Source organism: Rhipicephalus microplus, chromosome 5 (assembly GCF_043290135.1).
Source record: "Rhipicephalus microplus isolate Deutch F79 chromosome 5, USDA_Rmic, whole genome shotgun sequence".
Lineage (NCBI taxonomy): Eukaryota > Metazoa > Arthropoda > Arachnida > Ixodida > Ixodidae > Rhipicephalus > Rhipicephalus microplus.
In genome coordinates, this window is record NC_134704.1 from 191,099,587 (window position 1) to 191,123,602 (window position 24,016).

The window sequence follows — 24,016 nt, forward strand, 5'->3', positions numbered from 1 at the left end:
AGTGGGTCTACCAGCTGGGAGAAAAGAACAGTTTTAACAGTATTTTATACAAACTAGAGTCAACAAATACGTTTCACCTGTTCAACAGAACGGCGACTAACTTTAGAAAACAGCCCTAGCTCTAGCTTCCAGAACTTGGTTTATAAAAAAACACCCCCTTGTCGTTGAAACCCACGCGGTTTTCAATTTAAATGAGCAACTGCTGAAAACAAACATGGCGGCCCCTCGGGTATGACGGCCATTTTAGCCTGTTGTAGGCAACCATGATCGAAGTTTTCATCAACCTAAAACACGGAGGCGGCGCGTACATGAAGGCCTCCTAATATAGTGGTTTTGTGATGTTATACCGCACATATCAATCAATGCCTTGGCACGACAATAGCAGTAAGAAAGTTTTTCAAAGCTAGTTTTATAAGCGATAGCCTACGTAAACGTGGATTTATTAGGCATGTAATTTGAAAAAAAAACGTTCTTTTTTTATTTCGCAGCAAGAAATATTTCGCTGACATAGAACTGCCACCCGAACAACATACAAGAATGGTCAGCTTATCTCGCACGCTAAAAGTGATCCTAAGAATTACTATTTCTCCAAAGTGTAGGTGCTGATGAGCTCTTACTTGGCGGAATCTCGCTCGAACGTGTATGGTACCTTATGGAACACTTTTACTTAGGCTGGGCAGACCGTGTGTCCGTAAATATTGTGATATGCCTAAAATACTCAGTCACATTGTTGTTCTTGCCACCAAAGTTTCTAGGTCCTAAAAGCATAAATCAGGCAGAAAGTTAAAGGAAATAGTCAAAAGTAGCAAATTTGGGCCAAGCGCAGTAAAAGTAGCGAAAAACATTTGTTCAGCGAACTGCGAGCGCGGGGAAACACACACACACGAATCAAAAAGAAGGCAAACAGCACGAGCGCTCCCTAACAACTGCTTTATTTTCCCGTTAGAAGTGCATATAAATGCGCAAAAGGGCGCGTGTCAACAAGACGATAGTGTTAGCAGCATGCGTGGCGTTCATTGGAAGCACTTGTCTAAGACTTATCTTCTTTATAGTTAAACTCACTGTCAAGTAGTGTGAATGACGGATGGCTGATACATTGATCCTTATTGCTGGGAACATGATACGCTTCAGAAATTTCACGCATCGTTTAAAGCGGATGCTGGTAAAGAACATCTGTTTTTTTTTTCGAACAACGTTTGGTGTTTGCAGAAATCGCAATTTGAAGCTGAAATGAAAAATGAAGTACCTTCCAAGAAAGCCAAATGTTCCATAAAGGGTGCATTCAAACATCGGCCACTTTGGCCGATTTGCAAGCGACCGCAAGAGAGTGGTATGCCATACACCACTTCTAGAAGTTGAAGATGAAGTTGAAGATGACGTTTGTCTTTATTTGCTTTGTCAAAAAGGAGAAGAAGGGAATGGGACTAAAAGCCGCACAAGGGGCTTTACAAGGGTCCCGACTCCCTGGTACATGGCAGTTCAGTGAACATTCATAACTATAAATGTAATCGAAGGCCTATAATGTTGTGGATAATTGAAGATGAAAATTAGGCAATAGATAAAATAAACACTAGCTACACTTCAGCTAAAAACACGCGTGTGCACAAAAAGCCCATTGCTTAACAAATGCTTAACACAACAGATAATATTAGTAGAGCGTAAATTGAACCCTTTGTGCTGCGTCATTATGTAGGGCCCTTATCCATACAGTAACGCTTCAAATCTTTATTAGATGCGACAGAAGGATCAAAGTCATTATTGAAAAGTAGATTGAATCGTTTAGGCACTGTGTAACTGAGTGACTGCGCACAACCGTATTCACTAGGGTCGGGTACAGCCTACCAATCCTTGAATCTGGTGTTCTTGATAGACTTCTTTTCTTTCAGATTTGCTGAGAAGAAAATGTCGTTTTTTGTTTTGCAGAAGCAACCAGTACATCAATGTAACCTCCAATAACATAATGGTAATACTTGCATAATACTGTATTTAGGGAAAGGCTCAAAAGTAGAATACACTTTACAAGCTGTTACGCATGTTTCTGAAGACATCCTCTGCCTTTGGACGCGCCCTGAGCCCTTCTATGTACAATGGCACATGCACAGCCCCATTTATTGGGTGCAGAAAAAAGAAAGAGGAAACCACAACGATTCCCAACATTTTTCAGTCCATGCACACTTTCATGAATGTAAATAATCACGGCCATGCATTTGTTTTCCTTATTGTATTCCGCAAAACACATGCACGTTTTTTTAAAAAATTACCATCCCATGAAACCTTTCATACACCGATTCAATTTATTACGGAGGGTACCTAGCACCTAATAATTATCGTAGTTGCTCTGCTGATGATGTGTGGCGCGTTATGGCGCAAGGGCCAATTGATGGCCAAAGAGCGCCATTTCAATGAGTATAGAGATCTGAACAATGATATGTTGCGGGGCTGTATATAGGCCCTAAAATTCCTCGCGATAATGCGGGTAAAACCTGAGTAATAAAATCATGACAGTGACGTGATATGCATATTAAAAAGGGTGACAAAGGTTTTGATAATAGAAACGTGTAAAAATATTTGGCACTAGCACAAGTGCCTCATCAGCGCCCTTGTGTCCAAGAGCTGCGAGGCAAGTGCTTTCTTGTGTAGCCACCGCAGCAAAAACCTCTCTGCAGAGGTCGTGCTACGGAATGCCCGGGTAATTGATATAAAAACTATGAATTTCTTTTAAAAACACTAGCAATGACTTATGACTAAAAAGCGGTTCTCTACCGACGAACATTGCAGGGTGTAAAGGTATATGTTGTTGGTAGGGTAATGAAAAATGTTGTTTTCTTAGAGTTTTTCTAACTCTTTGCACTGGATTAACATGTGTAGGACCGTTAATGTTTCCCCACATCTGTCACACAATGGTGGATTGCCACCGGACAAAAGATATGTGTGTGTCGTGTATGTGTGTCCTATCCTGAGCCTCGTTAGTATTACCTCTGTATGACGTGATTTTGATAATGGCAGCCATCGACCAAGGTGTGGCTTAATAATGTGTAGTTTGTTTTGTGTGTGTTTATCCCACTTGCTCGGCCAATAGTCCCTGAGGTTTTGTTTGAGAGACGGCTTAAGATCAAGGATCGGGATTGATATGGGTGTAGGAGCAGTGCTTTTGTGGACGGATGCAGTGAGCTGACCCGCCCTCACGTTGCCTTGGATCTCACGGTGCCCTGGCACCCAGCACACTGCAAAATGTTGTCTGAGTGTGTAGAGTGTGCACAAAATGGAGTAAAGTGAGACAACGACTGTTTTTTTGTTTTCTAAGCGTGTGCAAAGCCGTTACCACACTTAGGGAGTCCGTATAAATTACTGCTTTTTGTATTTTTAATTGCTTGATGTGTTTAGCCGCCACAAGTATCGCATAGGCTTCCCCTGTGAAGATACTTGTGCCTGGATGTAGAGGGCCAGCATCCGAAAAGGATGGGCCGACAGCAGCATAGGAGACAGAGGAGTTAGACTTGGAGGCATATGTAAAGAACTCAGGACGTGTGTATTTGTGTTGAAGTTCCAGGAAGTATGTTCGGATATGGACAATAGGCGCATGTTTTGTAACTTCTAAAAAAGACACATCGCAGTCTATAGTCTGCCACTGCCACGGGGGCGGGTATGATACAGGAGCCATTAAACTGTGTTCAAGTGACACTCCAGTTTTCTTAGCTAGACCCTTCAGGCAAACTGGGAAGGGCTGCCTCATCGAATGCCCGTTTTGAAACGGAATGAAGCTCGACAAATCGTTAATAGTAGAGTATGAGGGGTGCTTCTTGTCTGCTTTCACCTTAAGGAAATAAAGAAAGGACATGTAAGTTCTCTGCAGATGAAGCGACCACTCATTTGACTCAACGTAAAGGCTTTCTACGGGACTGGCGCGAAAAGCACCCGTAGAAAGGCGGATGTCCAAATGGTGCACGGGGTCCAGCATCTTCAAAGCACTTTGAGTCGCAGACTGATAGAGTACGGCCCCATAATCTAAGCGGGTGCGAATGAGGCTTCTATACAGATTCATGAGACATTGCCTGTCACTACCCCACGTAGTACATGACAGCACTTTTAAAGCATTCATGGCTTTTAACATTTTGTTTTTAAATACTTGATGTGCGGTTCGAAGGTCAACTTGTTGTCCAAGATTAAGCCTAAAAATTTATGCTTCGCATTAACAGACAGACGTTGATCGTTCAGTTCAATGTTGGGTTCTGAGTGCATGCCTCTTTTTCGGGAGAACAAGACACACGTGCTTTTTTGTGGGTTCAGTCGGAATCCGTTTTCCTCTGCCAATTTGGAGACCTTGTTTAAACCTAACTGAACCTGCCGCTCACACATTGCCCGATTGCAAGATCTAAAGCCAAGCTGGACGTCATCGACAAATGTACAATTAAACATATTGGGAGGAATGGACAAGTTCACGGAATTCCTCTTGATGAGAAAAAGTGTGCAGCTAAGTACACCACCTTGTGGCATGCCTGTTTCCTGGACAAATGTTTGGGCAAGAACCATGCCCACTCGGACACGGAATGTCCGGTTTGACAGGTAACTTTCGAATATGTGAAACATTCTTCCGCGCACGCGAAGGTGGGACAGGTCTCTTATAATTCCAAAACGCCATGTTGTATCATAAGCCTTTTCGATATCGAGGAACACAGAGAGAAAATATTGTTTATGGACGAAGGCGTCTCTGATCTGTGCCTCAATACAAAGAAGGCGGTCTGTGGTGGATCTACTCTCTCGAAACCCGCACTGAATTGGGTCGAGCAAATTGTTTGTTTCAAGCAAATGTACAAGTCGGCAGTTTATCATTTTTTCGAAGACTTTGCACAAGCAGCTTGTAAGTGAAATAGGCCTATAACTCGAAGCTAAAGAAGGGTCCTTGCCCTCTTTCAAAATGGGATAATAATAGCCTCTTTCCAGGAGGTAGGAATAGTGCCAGAAAAGTAGATAGCATTGTACAAAGTAAGTAAGGTTTTTCGTGTTTCGGCTGGTAGGTTTTTTAACATTTCATACACCACACGGTCAGAACTTGGGGCAGAAGTACTGCAGGAGTTTAGAGATGTTCAGAGCTCAGCTAGACTGAAAGCTTGGTTATATGCCCTGTATCTAGTGCATTTGTGTTCGAGTTTCTGCTTTTTTATTTTTGTTCTGTAATTTTGGAAAGTGTCAGTGTAGTGGGACGAGCTGGATACTCGATCAAAGTGTGCACCGAGGAAGTTTGCTTGATCTTCCAAGGTATCACCCTGAGTGTTTACGAGTGGAAGTGTGTGTACTTGTTTTCCAGCTATCCTACCGACCATGTTCCAGACTTTAGCCTCCTGTGTGTATGAATTGATCCCTGACAAAAACTTCTGCCAGCTTTCTCTTCTGGCCTGCCAACGCGTTCTCCTGCCTTGAGACTTTATTTTCTTGAAGGTGTCAAGATTTTCGGCTGTTGGCTAGTTCCGAAGCAACCTCCATGCCCTGTTCTGTTCCTTTCGCGCATTACGACACTCTGTGTTCCACCATAGAACGTGTCGTTTGCCGGGCATTCCAGATGTTTGCGGTACGCACTTGGCTGCTGCGTCAGTTAGAAAAGCTGTGAAGTACTGCACAGCTTCATCTTTGTTTAACCTACACATGTCTGTCCAGCTTAAACGTGTAGTGTTATGGAACTCTTTCCAGTCTGCTTTGTTTATCAACCATTTCGGAACATGTAGAGGACATTCATATGTTTGTGAACTCAACACTACAGAAAAATGGTCACTTGCATATGGATTATTTATGACTTTCCATTTCAGTAGGGGTAGGAGTGAAGGTGATACGGTGCTGAGGTCCATAGACGACTAAGTTTTGTTGGCAACGTTATAGTATGTTGGCTCTTTCCTATTCAACAAACAGGCACCGGAAGAGAAGAGAAATTGTGCAATGAGATGACCTCGTGCATCACAGCGAGAATCGCCCCACAGTCCACTATGTGCATTTAGGTCCCCAAGAAGCAAAAAAGTTTCAGGCAGTTCGTCTATTAAAGACTGGAATTCACGTCTTTCAAGACGGTGGTGGGGAGGTACGTACAAAGAGCAGATGGTGACGAGTTTGTTTAAAAGTACCGCTCGAACAGCCACCGCCTCAAGGGATGTCTGGTGTGGTAAGTGTGTACACGCTACTCATTGGTTAATGATAATGGCTACGCCACCGGATGACGCCAGAGCATAATCTCGGTCCTTTCGGTATATGACGTAAGCACGTAAAAAATTTCATTGGAGGATTTTAGGTGTGCTTCTTGTACACACAGCATTTGAGGTGAGTGTTTGTATAAAAGCTCTTGGACGTCGTCGAGGTTTTTAAGCAGTCCTCTGACGTTCCAATGTATATTTTTTGTGTTTCCATAATGGAAGTAAAGTAGTGCTGTGTGTACGTTAAGGAAGTGACTTGTTTAAGCTGAAAGGTCGAGCTCAAGTAACAGGGCTACTATCAGGCCTTGTTATGAGCTTTTTAGTTCTCTTGGCGCGCTCCAGAGAGCCGCGCCGCTCTTTTGGCACCAGGGGTGCCGCCGTATCCATTGCCTCCTCGGAGGCACTGGATGCCCGCTCATGCGAGCTGGTTTTTCGAAGCTTGGGCCTCGCCTGGCAAGGTGAGGCCTTGAGACCCGAGGACCCTAGAGTCGCTGGTCTCTGGGCAATAGTAGGCGGAGTAGACTGAACTACTGCCGCCTTGGGGGCAGGCGCCACAGCCAATGGCTCGCTCTGCGCAGGCCGAAGGAGTGGCGAGGGCTGGTGCGACGCTTTCCCCTGGCGCGCCGCATCAGCATATCTGAGGCCGTAAAATGGCGAGACTTTCCTTCTTGCTTCTTTAAATGTAATGTTTTCTTTTATTTTTAAAGTGATGATCTCTTTTTATTTTTTCCAGAAAGAACAGGAACGTGAGTACGCGGCATGACTACCGCCACAGTTCACACAGTGTGCAGGTGCTTCGCAGTTGTCGGACGCATGGCCCATGACTCCACATAGAGCGCAAGTTTTCCGGCCACGACAGCTTTGCGAGCCGTGGCCATATCTCGGACATTGGAAGCAATGGCGGGGGTTGGGAATATATGGCCTCATGGATGTCTATGTATACCCAGTCTGAATGGTTTCCGGCAAATCGCTCGAAGCAAAGGTCAGTACAAAGTGTTTGGTTGGTATTTCCTTTTGATCTCTTCTTATCTTAATACACTGTACGTTTGTCACCTCCTGGCTCTTCAATCCTTCCAGAAGTTCAGCTTCGGTCAGGTCAAGCAAATCTGCGTCCGATACTACCCCGCGAGATGAGTTCATGAACCTGTGTGGCGTAATACTGATGGGTGTGTCTCCAAACGTTGTGAGGGTGTTCAGTTTATCGAATTGGTCTTTGTCACGTATCTCAAGGAGTATATTTCCGCTGGCCATTTTGGTAACCTTGTACCCAGCACCGAGAGTTTCGGTGAAGCACCTAGCCACTATGAAGGGGGATACAGTTCTGGCTTGCTTGTTAGTTTTCTCGCAGTGTATAACGTGGAAATGAGGAAAGATTTGTCTTTGCCGGAAGAAAAAGACTATATCTTTGGTGCGTACCCACTTGGAAGAGGCACGATCACTAAGTAAAGGGAATGCTTTATGCATGCTAATCGTATGTTGTTCAGCATCGTTGGCGGCCACCCACCACGGAGCCCAATGAGGCGACGCTGCAAGTTTGCGAATGCTGAAAGCTTGCAAACGTCAGCCGTACAACTCTGCTATAACCCAATGCACCTAGGCCAAGGTAGGCTATTTGCACAGGGTTAACCCTCGCCGCCGAGAAAATTGGAAGTAAGCAGAACAGAGAAGTAGACAGGAAAGCTAAAAAAGTAAGAACGACGAAGATGTAGGAGAGAGAGATTGGAAAAGGCGACTGCCGATTTTCCCTGGTTGGGTCAGCCCAGGGGTGCCGTCTACGTGAAGCCGGAGCCAAAGGGGTGTGTTGCCTCTGCCGGGGGGCCTTAACGGTCCAATCACCCAGCGTCGGCTCAGCCCCCAGGATCTTCTTTTCCCCGGACACGGCAAAGCCATGCACGGCTAGGCGTGGGAGGAAGTAGAAACTCCCCCATTATCTCCGGTCCGTGGTGTCTCTACACACCAAACGCCTACTTGCGCAGGCGCCCCTGCGGGGATCCTAGTTGCTGTAAGAAATCATAGTGCAACATATTATTTACAGCGTAACGGTGCGGCAACAATAATTCAGGAGGGAGTGTGGCGTTGCCCCCTCTGAAAAAGGCGTCGTCACAATGCTTTGACAAATTATGAAAGTACAATAATTAGTGCAGTAAGAGGATAAACAAAGAGAACGGGATAATAAAACAGCAGCAACAACAAAACTAAAGTCCTTGGATCCGCGCAATAAATAGCTTGAGGCGCACAACATGGATGACTTCAGGTCGTGCCTAATCTGAAAACGTTTGGTCGTGGACGTTACCGTTGAAACTTCGAAATCAAAAGAGAGATATATGGTATAAAGAAAGGCAGGGAGGTTAACCAGACAGCAGGTGTATCACATGCGACAAGGAAAGGTGATGCCAGAAGCAGCACACAAAACGTTTTAGGCTCTGCGCACTAGGAGTGCAATATGAGACACCTCTAAGCTGTGGCAAGTTCTATATTGGTCAGACGGAACATAGCATCGATGACTGACTGAGGGAGCATGCCAATCGTTTAGGCGAAATTGGTCATGTGCATCTTCCAGTGCACTTTAAAGGCTGCCGATGTGTGCCATGATTTGAGCAAACGGTGGTTCTTTGTGGTAGTAACAAATAAACAGCTAGAGAGCTCTTGGAAGCTTTTTTTGAATAAGAAATGACCCATTTACGTCATTGATACATCTATCAAGTTGTGTTCTACTGAAATGCGGTCTTTAGATAACTTATTGCCTTACAGAAGACGCTGTATGACGTTTGTTGGCTCTGCACGCATGTGCGGAATTGCTTTCCTTTTCACTGTGCGTTTCATTTACCAGCAGTCAGTTGGCGCTGTTCTTCTCTTCTGCTCTCCCTGTTTCACGAAAGGTTTTTTCGTCTATAAGTCATGTACACCAAGTAAGCACCAACTTGCCCCAAAACAAGTCATTTTGCGAAAACCACTGTTTTCGCTTTACAAGCCATTGTACTGGCCGTGTGGCAGAACTGCTCAATATAACCAAACAAAATTCGTTGAGCCCCTTAGTGAAGCAATATGCAATGTTTATATAAAAAATATGACCAGTGAAGCAAATAATAAGTGAGGCAGGTCTATATAAAACTGGGAAAAACAATGTAGTTTTATGAGTTATTAACACGTTTTCTGTTTTGTGTAGAACAGTAACAAACGGGTTTCCAGGCTACAGTGTACCTAATGTCTGCACGAAACAGTTTGCGATCTGACGAATAGTTCATTTATTACTACTTTTTGAATAGGGCCATTTACGGCTTCACCTATTCAGGCATAAGAAACAGCATTTATGAAGCAGTTAAAAACACTTTTTTTAATACGATGCAGCCGAAAGTCAACAATTTCGTGAATTTCAAAGCATGCTAAATAGAAACACCTTTTAGCATCTTGTGCACTGACAACTATAAAACTGTGCCATTAGGATCGAACAAAGGTTTACCTCATATCCAAACAGTCTGAGTTGTTTATTTTATTTTTGAGTCAAACGAACTTGCTTAAGCCACAAATTGTGTTGGGCAAGTAAACGTTGCCTTCGGAACGTCAATTTTGTTCTAAGCGCTACGTCAGCGTAGACTAGTGCCAAATAAACCACTACCACATTAAACTCGTTTTGTAGTGGTTGTTCGAACCGGTGTGGTACGTGCAAAAAAAAACGGCTAGCTGCTGCCGGCATTCTGTTGTTCCGCGGCCGCAACCTGAGCCTCCACATCAAAGCTCTGGAAGGAGATTGAGGTGTCTTCATCAGCCGGGTCTGGCGGTACTCTGTGGCCCCAACCACCTTGCGTCGAGCTTTCACCGAAAGACGACTCGTGATAGGACCTTTGAAAGATCCCCATTAGCTCGGAAGGCGGCTCCGATGTTAGGTCTACAGATGCAGATGTCTCCTCAATGCCGGGCATCACTCCACGTCTAGTGGTTGAATTTTCTGCCACGGACGCCATCTTGTTAACTGTGGTTGCAGCTGCTTCACTGGCGTACCTTGGAACCAAAAAGAAATGAGCTTATGAAGGCGTGAAGGCAGATGAGCATAGGTAGAAACAACAACCTCGCTCACTTCTGAATGACCTAGGTACTGCGAATGTCTCATCGTGCTGAACAGTGGTACGTGCCTAAAAGTGGTTGTATACAGGTAACAGCAGCAAGACGCCGACGTAGGTGGTGATAGAAAGTAAGAAAGGAAGTTGACCACAGAACATTGTTGCAAGGCCTTATGCTCCCTTCTGTGCAGCGGCTATTACCATTAGTGTCAGCAAATCAGTTAACTTGAACAATGTGCGTGATACGCTCCTCTGACCCCTGAAAAGTATGCAAAAAGTGTAAAGGTGCTGTCCTCACTCTATGCTGAAGCTGTTTATGCGGACATGTGAATTTATCTAGAAATAAGCGGAGGCAGCTTCGCACTAGGGCTTCCAAGCCTGAAAGAATAGCGAGCCTTAATTCCTCTTTGATGTCATATTTCTTTGTCCTCTCTTTTTCTCTCGTCTCTTTTGCAGATATTTCTTTTCTTATATTTTTATTCTGCTTCACATTTCTTTTTGGCTTTCTATTTCTAATCTTCTACCTTTCTCTTTTCCATTTCTGCGCGTGGTCTTGCCTCCAATACGCCAAGCGACGACCAGCCGGGCATCTAAAGTGCTCTGAACTTGACGTCATTTTAAAGGAGTTCGATTAACAAGATGCTTCTCCTCGATGCGGGCGCGTTCAACATGCTACAGATCTGGTTATGCAATACACAGTTTCGGTGTCTGTAGACCAACTCGAACGCACTGAATGGCCTTGCCAAGAAGAGTTGTGGAGCGCCACTTCTGGTAATGCTTTTTTTAGTAGCCCATGGTGGTGTTTGCCTGGTGTGCTTGAGTTTGTTGTTGCATTATTTGCAGCGCATTCTCTCCTGTGATGTCTAGTGATTAAATGAAGAAGCTGGCTTTCGTCGCAAGGAAAATCTTGTAAAAGCAATAACTACAGTGCCAAAGAGAAGAGTGGCCTTATCCGCTGGACAGGTAAGATGTGCAAAGCAGCCTTTCTACTGCAGCTCAAAACCTGCTTCCTGTCATAGCCACCTGCAAGTTTATGTAGTCAAGTCTGTGTTACACTGGCCACTTTCGATAGAGATGAACCTATTGGAACAGCTCATGGTTCGTGGTGTTCAGTTGGCCTAATATAATATAAAATTCACTCATTATGTGATGACATCGAGGTGCAGCTAAGTGTTGTGAACCACCCTAATTTTCTAACGAGTACAATATTCATTAGTGAAACTTTGAAGCTAATTCGCTTACATGTAGAGTCCATGCTTGCACCACAAGAGGAGTTAGCTAGAGTCAGACGATGTTCACTAGCGGTTGCAAAACAGGCGATTAGCCATTTGTTCGCTCCGATGTGTGAATTCATTCGCAGGCGTCACTCCTTAGAAAGCAAGTACAACGGTGACAAAACACGGATACCACAACGTAAACTATACCGTGATACTAGTTGAACGCGATTGCTTTAGCGTGCTTTGCGTTGCTTCCTACAGTACAGACCAATGCAAACACATTTTCACGATGCATTTTTGGGTTAGCCAACTTTCATGCCTTACTACCTAGTTCAGGTGTCATACAACCTATCGTTCAAAGGTAGAAGAGGACAGCGACAAAGTGTTCCCAGTAATTGGGGACCCTCACCTAAATTACGAACATTGCTTCTCCGCCATTTCAATATACGTGAGCTTTACTTGCTATGGATGAAATAGAAAAATATAAGCAGTCTTAGTTGAAATCCAGTTTTTTCGCCTGATCCCTGCAGTCCAAGTGCTCTTCCTACTCGCATATCTTGAAAAACAACACTTCTACTTGCGATAGCAAATTAGCTCAGAATTGAAGACTGCATCTTGGCAGTGCAGAGCAAATGCCCGAGTAGTGATCGCCTCATCCAAAGAATTATAACTGCAGAAAACATCAGAACTCAAGCAGCCACTGTTAGCGACGATGGCCTAAAGCCACAAAAAGTAGTATGGAAAGGTTTAGTGCGAGTTTCCGGCGAACGAACAGTGTTGCCAGAAAACGGCAATTGCCGTTGAAACCATCTATACGTAGTTTTACCAGGGTTACAGAAAGGTATATTAGACGATGACAGCACCCAAAAACCCATGCCTCTAAATTGCTCTGCACCTAAAATCATGGCTACTTGTTAAGACGAAAGGACACGCACTATCACACTTCCAGGTATGCAGGCGAACGCACATGCTCCTCGGTACTTGTGCCTGTGCTTTCTTTGTACCCGCTTTTCCGTGGAGTTAGTTGCTAATATCTCATGATGAAAAGTTATACATCTCACAAAAAGCAAGTAATTACAATATCAATAACTTCATACAAAAAGTAGATGATTATAGTGGTCGTAAAAAGGCACGTGGCGACGAATTCTCGCCTTTGGCGACCACACTTGCCAACTGTTTCCGCGTCAAGCTCTCATTACGGCCACATAAAGGTAACTGATTAATCATAGAAGTGGAATCGATTGGCTTCGTGTTACTTTCCTTCAAGATTTACTTATATATCAAATTATTAGAATTTTATTGAACTTACAAAAAACTAATGTGGCTTGAATGGCAAAAAGAATGCTGGAGGCTTGCTTGAAAGTTTGGGAGGCTTGTTGCAGGTTCTATGGTATTGTTACACGCTCACTTTCAACAAAAGTTCTTTTTAATGTCAGTGTTTCATCTCTACTTGCTATACTTAAGATTCGTTCACATTTGTGACGTGGACGTCCCTATAATGTAAGAGCAGTTGCGTCTCAGCCCGTAGTCACACAGTGCTTCGAAGCTAGAGTTCATGTCCTTCATGACATGTGGCGCTTCCTTGTTCAAGGTGCTCGGAGAAGGCATTCCAGGTACGGGTAACGAAGAAGAGAGAAAACGAGATCTGCAGGGATTCTTCTTCATACAGTACAGGGCCCCTGCAAGTTCATCGCATATTTTTCTGGGCAAGGACTGCCATAGGAGACCAATTACGACTTGTTATATAAAACAATAGTAATAAATGACCGGTAATTACTTACAAGAAAATTGTTTTGAATTACCCATAACAACAAGGTTCAGAACACCAATTGGTTACAATTTTACAACAAACTGTTACTGATTACAAGTAATGGATTACCTGTAATCTGTTATACGTACAACTCTGATTACCAAGTCACTCAGCACTCAATTTCATGGACTGTCTTGCACCCAGTGCTTTACAGAATTCGTCTAAGAGCATTCTTCGTACTGTAAATGTTTACGAACTTTCTTTTACTGAACTTTTTCAAATTTGATAGCTTTCTTTCACTCCCAACTTCGCGTTTTTTTGTGCCTGCCAACATGAATATTATTTCTCTTGAGGGACACATCATTCCAAAAGGAATTCAACTACCATATATGCTTTCTATGCAAAACTGAACTTATCCTGTACAGAGCTTGTGTCGTCAAATTGTGGCCCACGAAGCACTATTATGCGGCCGTCAATCCAAGGTCAGAACCCACATCCAACCCCCCAATTAAAAAATGACCGCTCTCTGTCTTCATGCGTCGGTCGTTGAGCAACGTTGATGCTCAACGACCGACCCAGAAAGTCGAGGAGTTGGCTAGGCTTCAGCTCCACAAGCCTCATTGAACGTTTTTCGTCTTGTAGCTCATATAGGTAAACTGCAAAATTGTGACATGCGCAGTTTGAAAACAAACTTTATATTTTTGTTCAAGTTTTGCGCAATTTTACCATCGATTCACCTAGATGTTTTTCTCTTAGCCTGCATAGCACCCCCACACCCTCTTCTTCCTGTCCGATTTGCCATACGGCCACCGCCATGTAGGCTTCATGAAACTCGCCTTATTACGGGGCCTTCAATAATGAACTAGTGCAGTATATTTTGTAGAAAATTGCATGATGTTTTATTTCGCAGGGCAGCAATAATAGTCGTTGTAAAGGGGAATGAATGATATTACTGGCAAAAGAGTACATTACGGGATGAAGAATGCTCTTGTGCATACACCAGGTTTAGCACGCGTACTCGTTCGCATGGTTGCACAAGTGAACGTGAACCAACATTTGAGGACTGTCGAAATAACTGGTTGTGAGATAGATGCCTGCGGAGCCGTTTTTCGAAGGGAGGGGGGTGGATCAAACTGATCGTCAGAAGAAAAAATTGGCCTCATATTTGCATGTTAATCGCAAATGTTGTCGAAAGACGATAGTCTAACGTGTGGAGAGAGTGATCAAAGTATTCACTTGATGTTCTGGCAAGAAAAACGGTGAATGGTATTATCGAGGCGCTGCGTTAGAGTGCCTCGAGCGTGCAACGGAGGCGAACGAGCGAATCCAGTCACGCCATTTTCTTATGTGAATCTTAAAGGGAAAAGAAAAGTGAGCCCCGTAAGTCTGCATCAAAGTGCGACACCTCAACAGTAGCTCACAAGGGATGTGGGTAAGGAGAGATTGAAATATGAATAAAAGGCTTATATAGAGAGAGAAAGGAGAGAGCGAGGCGCAGGAACAGTGAGTGAGGGAAATAAAGAGGAGATATGAAAGATGGACACGGTCGCAGGAGTCCGAGGATAGGGCACCACTCAGCGAGAGCTCTTGACGGCGTCAGAGATGGCGTAGGGGAAGCCCAGTCGGCCAGAGCTGCGCTGTCGTCGGGGATCGCGGGGGCACAACCGGTCAGCACGGAATCCAGCGAGCGAGTCTCTGCCACACGTGAGACATTAGCGCTATCTGGCAGTTTTCTTGGCAAACAAAGCGTGCGGCTCTGAGACGGGCGTGCACGCCCGTCTCAGAGGTGATAAGGTGTAGAACGCAAGGCGACGGGTAGGTGCCGCCACCGTGTCATCTTAGCAAAGCGTTGGAAACACTCGCCTTTACGTGCAACCGTTGCATGGTCAGCGCAGCGTGATAAAAGCTACAGTTCTTAGAATTACTCATGTATGTATTTTCTAATAGGAGACGCACATACAAAATATATGCGTGTTGTTATGGTGCCTGAGATATGCGCTATATTTGCTTTTTATTTGACAATTGCAAAGTATGAACGCTGAATCTTAAGCAACATTGATGGGCGCTGCGGATGGGGTCGGCCGTTTGGGGTATCGGCTGGTGCCATTAGGAGTACCCAGTATCGTTAAGGGTGGACAAAAAGAAAATTGTACGGACAAACAGGCCAACATTTTTGCGTCCAAAGTCTCCTAAAAAGTCTATAGTTTTAAAAAGTGCTTCTAGAGGCACACTATGTCACATAAAGCGCGAAACAGACGATGCGATTTTCCGTACGATGCGGCGTGTGGTGCGACGATGCGGCAGCCGGAGTGATTGCGTTTCGTGACGTTTCCTGACGTATCACCGCATCGCACCACTGCGACGTTGGTCCGGCGTGCATTCAACCGGCCAGATACTTTCGTCGCGTCATGCTGCTGGTAGCGCCGCCTTCCTGTCACCGCTCCTATAAACCGAGGTCGAGCCCAGTTCAGGAGAGTCGATGGCGTGGCACGCGCCTGCATTTACTGACATCGCCGCTTACGGTGGCGTGAAAGATTGAGTACATTTCCTTTGTGACGTGATTTTCTTCCGTATTGGATAAAGTGCCGTTTGAAGTGTGCCAATTTTGCAAGGCAACGCCCGTTTTTCGGACCTTCATCGAGATCGAAGATCGTGAGGAGCGATGCAAGATCATATCGCAGGTAAACGCGACGATACCAGCGTGTCAGTGAGCCGGCTTGCTTCGCTTCCGGTTTTGATCTTCACATTGATGACATCGAGTAAGTAATAATGTATACTAACGCATTACATACGAGTGCAAAACTTGATTGTTTTGTCGAAAACAAGCGCTCGATGACGCGCTCGCGCGTTAACAGTGTAGACAATGCCAGGCGCCCGCCATGCTAGGCCCAACTGTCGGAGTCGTCAGTATTCAGCCGTTGCCGCTGTGTCGAAATTCTTGTCGTTGACGAAGGCGTTTTATTCATTATTTTTCTGAATGAAGCAGGGCTGTGCAATGGTCTTTGTTTTGAGCTTCATTATGACGATACGAAGTCGTCCTACCGCGCATGCCGAGGCGCCGCATGGGGTGGGGCCTGCCGTTGATGGCTCCTTCGCTGCCATGTGTCCCGAAAAGTTGCATACGGCACGCCGCACGCCGCATTGCACGGAAAATAGCACGTCTGTCTCGAGCTTAAAGCGGCCCTTTAATGGTTTGGTTTGTTTCACTGCATAACTAGTCCAAGCTAAACTGCGGTGGAGCCGACTTTTGTTTCTTCGCTACGTTAGGTGATTTTAAAGCATTCGCTGCAGTTTCATACGAAACATTCGCGTGAACATGCTTTCCTCGCTCGTGTATTCGAAGACCGAGGAATGCTGGAAACAGGGTGAATATGGCTGCAGACCACGCACCTTGTCGAAAAGCTCTTGAGAAGGATTTGGCGTGGCACTTAACTTTTACCATTCATTTTTTGCTAGAGAGAAATGCAATACGCTGCATTTGAAATTAACTTACGCCACCATCCCGCTATTTTTTTTTTCACGTCACATGAGGTTCCTCTGAAACTTCTACGGCTGTGACCAACTGGTCTAAACAATAATATCAAAGATCAAGATTAGGCCACAAGAGTAGCGATTGATTTGATTGATATGTGGGGTTTAACGTCCTAAAACCACCATATGATTACGAGGAACGCCGTAGTGAAGGGCTCAGGAAATTTCAACCACCTGAGGTTCTTTAACGTGAACCCAAATCTGAGCACACGGGCCTACCACGTTTCCGCCTGCATTGAAAATGCAGCCGCCACTGCCGGGATTCGAACGCGCGACCTGCGGGTCAGCAGCCAAGTACCTCAGCCACTAGACAACCACGGCGGGGCAGTAGCAATTGACACAAAACACGTTGATACGTTGTGCAAATGAGTATAAACAGCTTTTCTGGTGTTATGCCATGATAAGAGGTATTATTCGTGAAAGAAGAATTCATGTAAGGTGGCGTCAATATTTAACAGTGTATATTTCTATGGCGTTTTCTTGTTTTAAGATTGTGAAATCTAACCGTGTTCAATGTAGTACATGAAGAGATTGCAAATATGCTTCTACTGCATAAACTAAGATAACCAGTTTCGCTTGTACTATTCTTACCATCACTGCGGCTTCCTATATTGCTATGACTGATTGGTCAAGAAATTTACATCTTGGTAAGGTTTATTGGTAAGTAAGAAAGACTGCTGAAGCTTTCCTCACCTGTCCAGTTCACCACTAGACGTCTGGCAGATGGAGTAGCGCGACTTGTTTTTTCCAGCACACGCGGGAGATGAGTGCCCGGCCGATGGTTCCTGAAATTCTGACCTGAAATGTAAAACACAGAAAGCTCGTCTCGTTGCAATATTATCATTAAAGGATCAACTATATTTACGCGTCATGATGTTCTCAATAAATGGTAAATATATTGCACGTGTTTTATTGGTCGTGGAGCTAATTAAAGAACCACTAGTAACGTTTATATGATGACAATGACACAGAGGGCGTCCGGTTAGTCGCCAGATCATATCCCGGCCGCGGCGGTCACATCCAGGTGCACGTTTAAGAACCCAGGTTGTTAAAAACTTCAGGAGTCGTTCACAACAACGTTACTCCGAATCATATCATTCTTGCCCCGCCGCGGTGGTCTAGTGGCTAAGGTACTCGGCTGCTGACCCGCAGGTTGCGGGATCGAATCCCGGCTGCAGTGGCTGCATTTTCGATGGAGGCGGAAATGTGGTAGGCCCGTGTGCTCAGATTTGGGTGCACGTTAAAGAACCCCAGGTGGTCAAAATTTCCGGAGCCCTCCACTACGGCGTCTCTCATAATCATATGGTGGTTTTGGGACGTTAAAAACCACAAATCAATCATACAATCATATCATTCTTTTGAGATAAGGATCATCCATTATTATTACAGAGGGAGCTTGCGAATGCAGTTTGCAGCAAGGAAAGAGCACGAATAGAAAGCACGCAATAGCGATTTACTTGAGTTTGAGTTTGAGTTTATCTAACCCCGTGACAAGTACACGAAAATACACTGCTTACGCGGTTTGGTGCAAAGGGAAAAAAGCTGTATTTCACAGCTTGACTGGCCCCTTCACCCAGAAAAAAAATTTAAACTACAAATTTACAAAAAGTTACAAAAGTTACAGGCAGCGGAAAACGACAATACAAAAAGAAACACGCATGTGGCCCATGAAAGCAAATAATCGAATCGCAACTCTAAAATACACACAAAAATATTCATAACAAAGCAATGCGTGAATGAATAAAAACTGAATAACCATTAGAGAAATCACCCAACATTCATTTACAACACAATCAGCACATCCAATTTAACATTTCAGTTTTAGACAATATACGCAGATTATCAGTTGTTAGTTTCCATTTGTTCATCACACTTGGAAGGCGGTAACGTAATGTTTCAAATCCATAGTTTTTGCGAGGACATGGTACGTGCCAAGTCTCCGTACACCGAGTAACGCGACTGGCAGGGTTTGGTTGCAAGGTGGCCAAGGTGCGTAAAAAGATACCTCCTTTGCGTATTTCTGATTTAAAAGCTGACAAAAGCTGGTATTCGTATTAAAAGGTAATTCTTAAAATTCTATATTTTGCAAATATTGAAGCAGTGTGTGCGTTATAGGATACACCTTCAATGCTCAGCAAGGCCTTTTTTGTAACACGATTAGGTTCTTTAGAGATGCTTTAGAGCCTGTAGACCAGACCAGATGACAATAGTGTAAATGTCAAGAAAAAAGAGCGTTGTACAATAATAATTTTTGTTTCACAGGTAGTATGTTCTGGCATCGACGCAACACACCTAGAACTTTACAAAGTTTGTGACTAATGTGTTCTGCATGGTAACTCCATGCCATGTGTTCGTGAAAATGGACACATGAGAGTTTTGACTGTTTGACAAAGTTTAATTTCAACGTTATTAGGTATTAGTTTGTGAGACGTTTCAAAATACTTGGCTTTCGCCCGGAACAGTACAGCCTTGCTTTTAGAGCAATTAATGTGTAAAGAATTTGCCACAGTCCAGGCATATATTTTATTTAGTATTTCATTAGCAGAAACAATGAGGTCATCAGCCGTTTCCCCAGAAAAAAAATATACTAGTATCGTCCGCGTATATTACATATTCTACAGAGCTGTCAATATGTGCGATATAGTTAATAAAAATATTAAATAATAGGGGTCCCAAAATGCGACCTTGAGGTACGCCATTCTTAACATTCATGGATGATGATAGCTCTCGATTGATTGATACACACTGTTTCCTATTAGATAAGTAGCTTCTTATTAAAGCTAAAACGGTACCGCGAACTCCATAACAGTGAAGTTTTTCTAGCAAAATATCATGGTTTATTCTATCGAAAGCTTTCGAAAAATCTAGAAATATTCCTAGGGTAAGTTTTTTTGCTTCTATATTCCTTAAAATCAATTTCTTTGGTATAGTAAGGCACTTTCGGTTGAGAGGCCTGACTAAAAACTGAACTGTGACGGCATAATAATGTTGTGTTTATTAAAAAACTTTGATAAACATATGAAAATAAGTTTTTCAAACCCCTTAGAGAAAACTGGTAAAATCGAAATGAAAATCGAAGATGCCCGGTTTCTTCACTTCAGTGAAGAAACCGGGCATCTTCTGGTCTCTAGGACTACAACTGAGAGAGAAAGTCACAACTGTCACATTGAAAAAAAAAATTGCGTAGCCACTTCTTTCCCAATACTAGTTCAAAATACGCAATAAAAGCCCCGCCGCAGTGGTCTAGTGGCTAAGGTATTCGGCTGCTGACCCGCAGGTCGCGGGTTCGAATCCCGGCTGCGGCGGCTGCTTTTCCGATGGAGGCGGAAATGTCGTAGGCCCGTGTGCTCAGATTTGGGTGCACGTTAAAGAACCCCAGGTGGTCAAAATTTCCGGAGTCCTCCACTACGGCGTCTCTCATAATCATATGGTGGTTTTGGGACGTTAAACCCCACAAATCAATCAAATACGCAATAAAAACATGATCAGCTTTTTTGTATTCGCTGTGTGTGTAAAAAAGACGGTAGTCGTCTACTCGCCTACTATTATTTCCTGGTCTCATCCGCCACTGAAAGCCCTACCAGCAGTGGCCGATGGCTGATGATTAGAAAGACCTTGGTTTCCCATCGGCTTGCGTTATCATTGGCCGATGCCCGGACAGCATGAAAGAAAAGGAAAAGGCCTACAAGCAAAATATGGGCAATAAGGCAAGGAGATCAGCAAATTTTTTTACGTGTGCGTTTTTCTTAATTGTTGGCCCTTTTCAGTAATGAGAACAAAGAAAAGCCTCGAAAAATACCAGTAATATTTTCAATGGAGGCCAAGCGCTTTCCTGACACAAACCTTGGTTGCAAGCCAATGTTCTCGGTATTCACCTGGTCATCAAGCATACTCACTTTCGTGCATTATATACTATTAGACGGGAATTCATGGCGCGCGAACGGTAAAAACAAAATGAGGCACTTTTAGCAATTGTGTCCGTTTATTTGGTGCAGTCTGCCGCGACGTTGAAAGAACAGTCACTGAATATTCACGGTTGATCTTTTTTTCCTGGTAATTAATTCAGTTCGCACTGGTTGCTCTACAGAATATCCACTTTTTTCTTTTCATTCAAAGAACCAGAAGTGTACTTGCAAGAGCACAGTGTGGCGTTTAAATTTGACACTTCTTACCACAAGTGCGCAGTTTCGCCTGTGCACAGTCCTACTGCGCAAAAGAAAAATAGTTTACGAGTGCATCTAGACAGGCGATTCTCAGAGGCCACCAACTGCAGCGGCTGTCAAGCGCTTACGTAATAGTAGAAACTCATCAAAAATACTGCCATTCATGTGGCTTTAGGCATGTGTGGTATGTGCATGTGGGCCGCGGTGTACTCTCGCTTCCACATTCCACCGTGTGTATGACTGCGCGCCATCTTCGCGCCAGTTTGCTGCGCCTTGTTCGCAAGTTGCATGAGTTTGGATGCCCTGCCTCTACGTACTTATCCAAGTTGTAATAGAAAGTGAGTAAATGTCAGCAATATCTGTATAAGCCCTGGTCTTCTCAGCGCTATATGTGAATTGACGGTCAGGTTTACGACGTCAAAAATAGACGGTGTTTTAAGAAGCCGGCGCTGCGCAAGCGCCAGGGTCTTCCCCTAGTCTTAGCTGGATCCTCTCTGTTGGTGATATTGCACATGGCATAGTTTTTTCATGTTACAAGCAAAAGTCGGCCATATTCGAGGCATTTTTGGTAGGGTGTTTGAGCACTGGTTCAGTTTTTTTATTTTTCATGGGCAATACACTGCTTTATGGGAAAACATAAAATTTAAATTAACTGATACGTCCCAACCTGGTCCGAATGACAGTCACCCAGTTGCCGGCTGGGTATGCTGGCTAATGCGCCATGCGCGGCAATTTCTTGTTCGCTTCTGGCGGCGTCGCCTATTGCTGTTGACGAGTGAACCTCGCTAACGCGCTACAAGCCATGTTGGGTCGATGCCGGGACTTTCCTTATCTGAAGTTATAAATTTGTGCACGCAGTCATACTAACTAAAATGGATATGATGGATCGTGCCATGTACGGAAAAATCACGGGATCATCTATCTTCCAAATTCACCAGTGCGTGTTTTTTTTACGTACAGCTTTGACACAATAAGATTCCTCGGCCTTGTTAGGTCTACGTTCGTGTAATTCAACTTTTGAAATAAGGTAATGATGAAATTTTAGCTTCAGCTACTTCAAGATTTCATTTATTGATATTGATAATCTTGTCATTTCGACTGTTGGCGCTGTTTGAAAGTTGTGGTTGGTCATTAGATACGAAATTTTTGTAAGCCGTGCTGTTCCTTAGCCAAATACATTATTCCTAACGTATATCTGTTCTATTATTTTGCATACAGTGAGCGCCACTCGTCAAAATAATTATAAATTACTCAAAATTGCACGATTTTTACTATGGTACAAGAATTAAACTATAAAACGTGCAAAAATATTCTGTTTACAAAAACGGAATCGGGTCTAAATGCTTACTGGGTTTTGTTAACCTTATTCACAAATCGCAATATCGAACTCATAGCTTTTTTTGTCTGTTCGCAGTAGTACTGCGTAGAATGTACAATGAATATTTCGATGAATTGATGCTGATTTATTATGTCAAGAATATCTTTTTGTCGGCACAACAACCACAGGTTATAGTACAGATTAAAGCAAAGCTTTTAAAAGTGTGTAACATTTCTTATCAATTTTCTAATTTATGTATTGATTTTCTTCTTACAGATATCAGCTATTCGTGCCTAGGAAACGTCAACAGTGCTGAATATGCCGTGCAAAGAAAGTTCCACCATATTTTATCTAACGTGGTGACAAAGAAGTACTGTTGGGCCACTGAGAATGATTTTTTATTTGAATCTTTGGCAAATGTGTTGCTGTACCTGCTCGGTGAGTGTCAACACAAAAAAACTTGTTTCTCGCTCTAGCTTTTGCTGACAGAGTGAAAAAAAAACACTGCGCGGAAACGACAGGAAGGAAAAGAGGAGACAGAACAAAGCATTGACTTACAACAATTTTTTATTTAGGAATGCGAACACATTGATATCGTAGCAGGCAGAAGACATGTTACTACCACAATATCGAAATTGTCGCTGTAACGTTGTCACAGAACGAGCGCTAAAAATGGGCGCGCCGCCAAATTCTTGCGATAACGGGCGGGAGAAACGCCGCGAGGTCAAAAGAAAAAAAAGAAAACAAACATCCAAGGCTCCCCCGGGCGTGCGACGCTCTCCCGACAGAAGCGTGGCTTCGCCGATGAACCTCCTCACTCACAGCGGCGGCCGGGCAAGCACTGGAAAATCCCAGAAGGAAATAGCCGTGGTCATACCGAGTTGAGTCATCGGTCGGGGACGGCCCTCGTACAGTCTCGCGCCTCTCCCCAACCTTCGCTGCGTATCGCGCCGACGAACTGACGAGAACCTTCTGGAATGTCGCGCGCAAGGTATTTAACCGAGCAGCCGAGATGAGAGATCAGGAGAAGACGAAAGTAGTGCCAGAGTGCGTAGGGATTCCGCCGTGTAGTCAGCGAAGGTTTTAGTCCATAGGGACGAAGCAGGAGATGAAGAGGATTTCCACCTGAGAGGTGAAAGCTCGAGCTACAGGCAAGAGAGTGTGTTTACCGCTATCGAGCGAAGACGCGTGGCGACAGCTGCGTGTGTGAAGCCGACGTGTTCGGGCGAAGAAGTTTGAAGCTTGGAGAGTGGCCAATTGAAGACGTGAGGTTTCCTGGAAGAGAAACTTCGAGGGCGCGGAACGACAACAACGCTGGACTTTGAGGGAGTGATTCTCGGAAGTGTATCATCCAGAATTTTGTTCCAAGAACTTTGGACTGGATAGGTTTTCTATCTCTTTAGTCTTTAAGTGTCTTGGTTGTTCAATGCATGCGACTGCATTGTAGAGCGTATCGTTGTCTGTGTCCGTTGTTTTGAGTGTGGCTGATTCTACTGTGTAGTACGTTGTTTGATTGGTGACGTATTGTATGTACCTATTGTGGAGTGTGCATTCTTGTGTATTGTTTTCGATCTGCCATTTTTGAGAATATAATATTTGTTTTGTTTATCAACTCTCGGCTCTGACTTGTTCTTTGGGCCACAGCCGGCGTCCGTTGGCACGCCAAAAAGGACCACTTCTAAATTGTCCACGCTTTCGTGGTGCGGTTCGGGGGGCCCATACTTCGGCCCTTGGAATTAGCCCGGCGATCGCTTCCCTAATTAACGGGACCTGTGTAACAATTATTCTGGCGTCCGCGACAGG

The 24,016-nt window shown here is 44.2% G+C and overlaps 1 protein-coding gene and 1 long non-coding RNA gene across 2 annotated transcripts in view; one reads left to right on the forward strand and one right to left on the reverse strand.

The window, feature by feature from the left end:
- Positions 1-9,483: 9,483 nt before the first annotated feature.
- LOC119173296 (uncharacterized) overlaps positions 9,484-24,016 on the reverse strand; it is a 1,087,060-nt gene continuing 1,072,527 nt past the window's right edge. The window contains exons 11-12 of the mRNA XM_075896327.1: positions 17,426-17,530; positions 9,484-10,175 (exon numbers count right to left, since the gene is read on the reverse strand). Of these exons, the coding sequence (XP_075752442.1) occupies positions 9,854-10,175; positions 17,426-17,530 (427 nt within the window). The 3' untranslated portion in view covers positions 9,484-9,853. The remainder of the gene's footprint in view (positions 10,176-17,425; positions 17,531-24,016) is intronic.
- On the forward strand, positions 15,716-22,888 carry LOC119173297 (uncharacterized). Its single transcript, XR_005110028.2, has 2 exons — positions 15,716-15,960; positions 22,490-22,888. It is a non-coding gene; the product is annotated as an uncharacterized LOC119173297 (long non-coding RNA).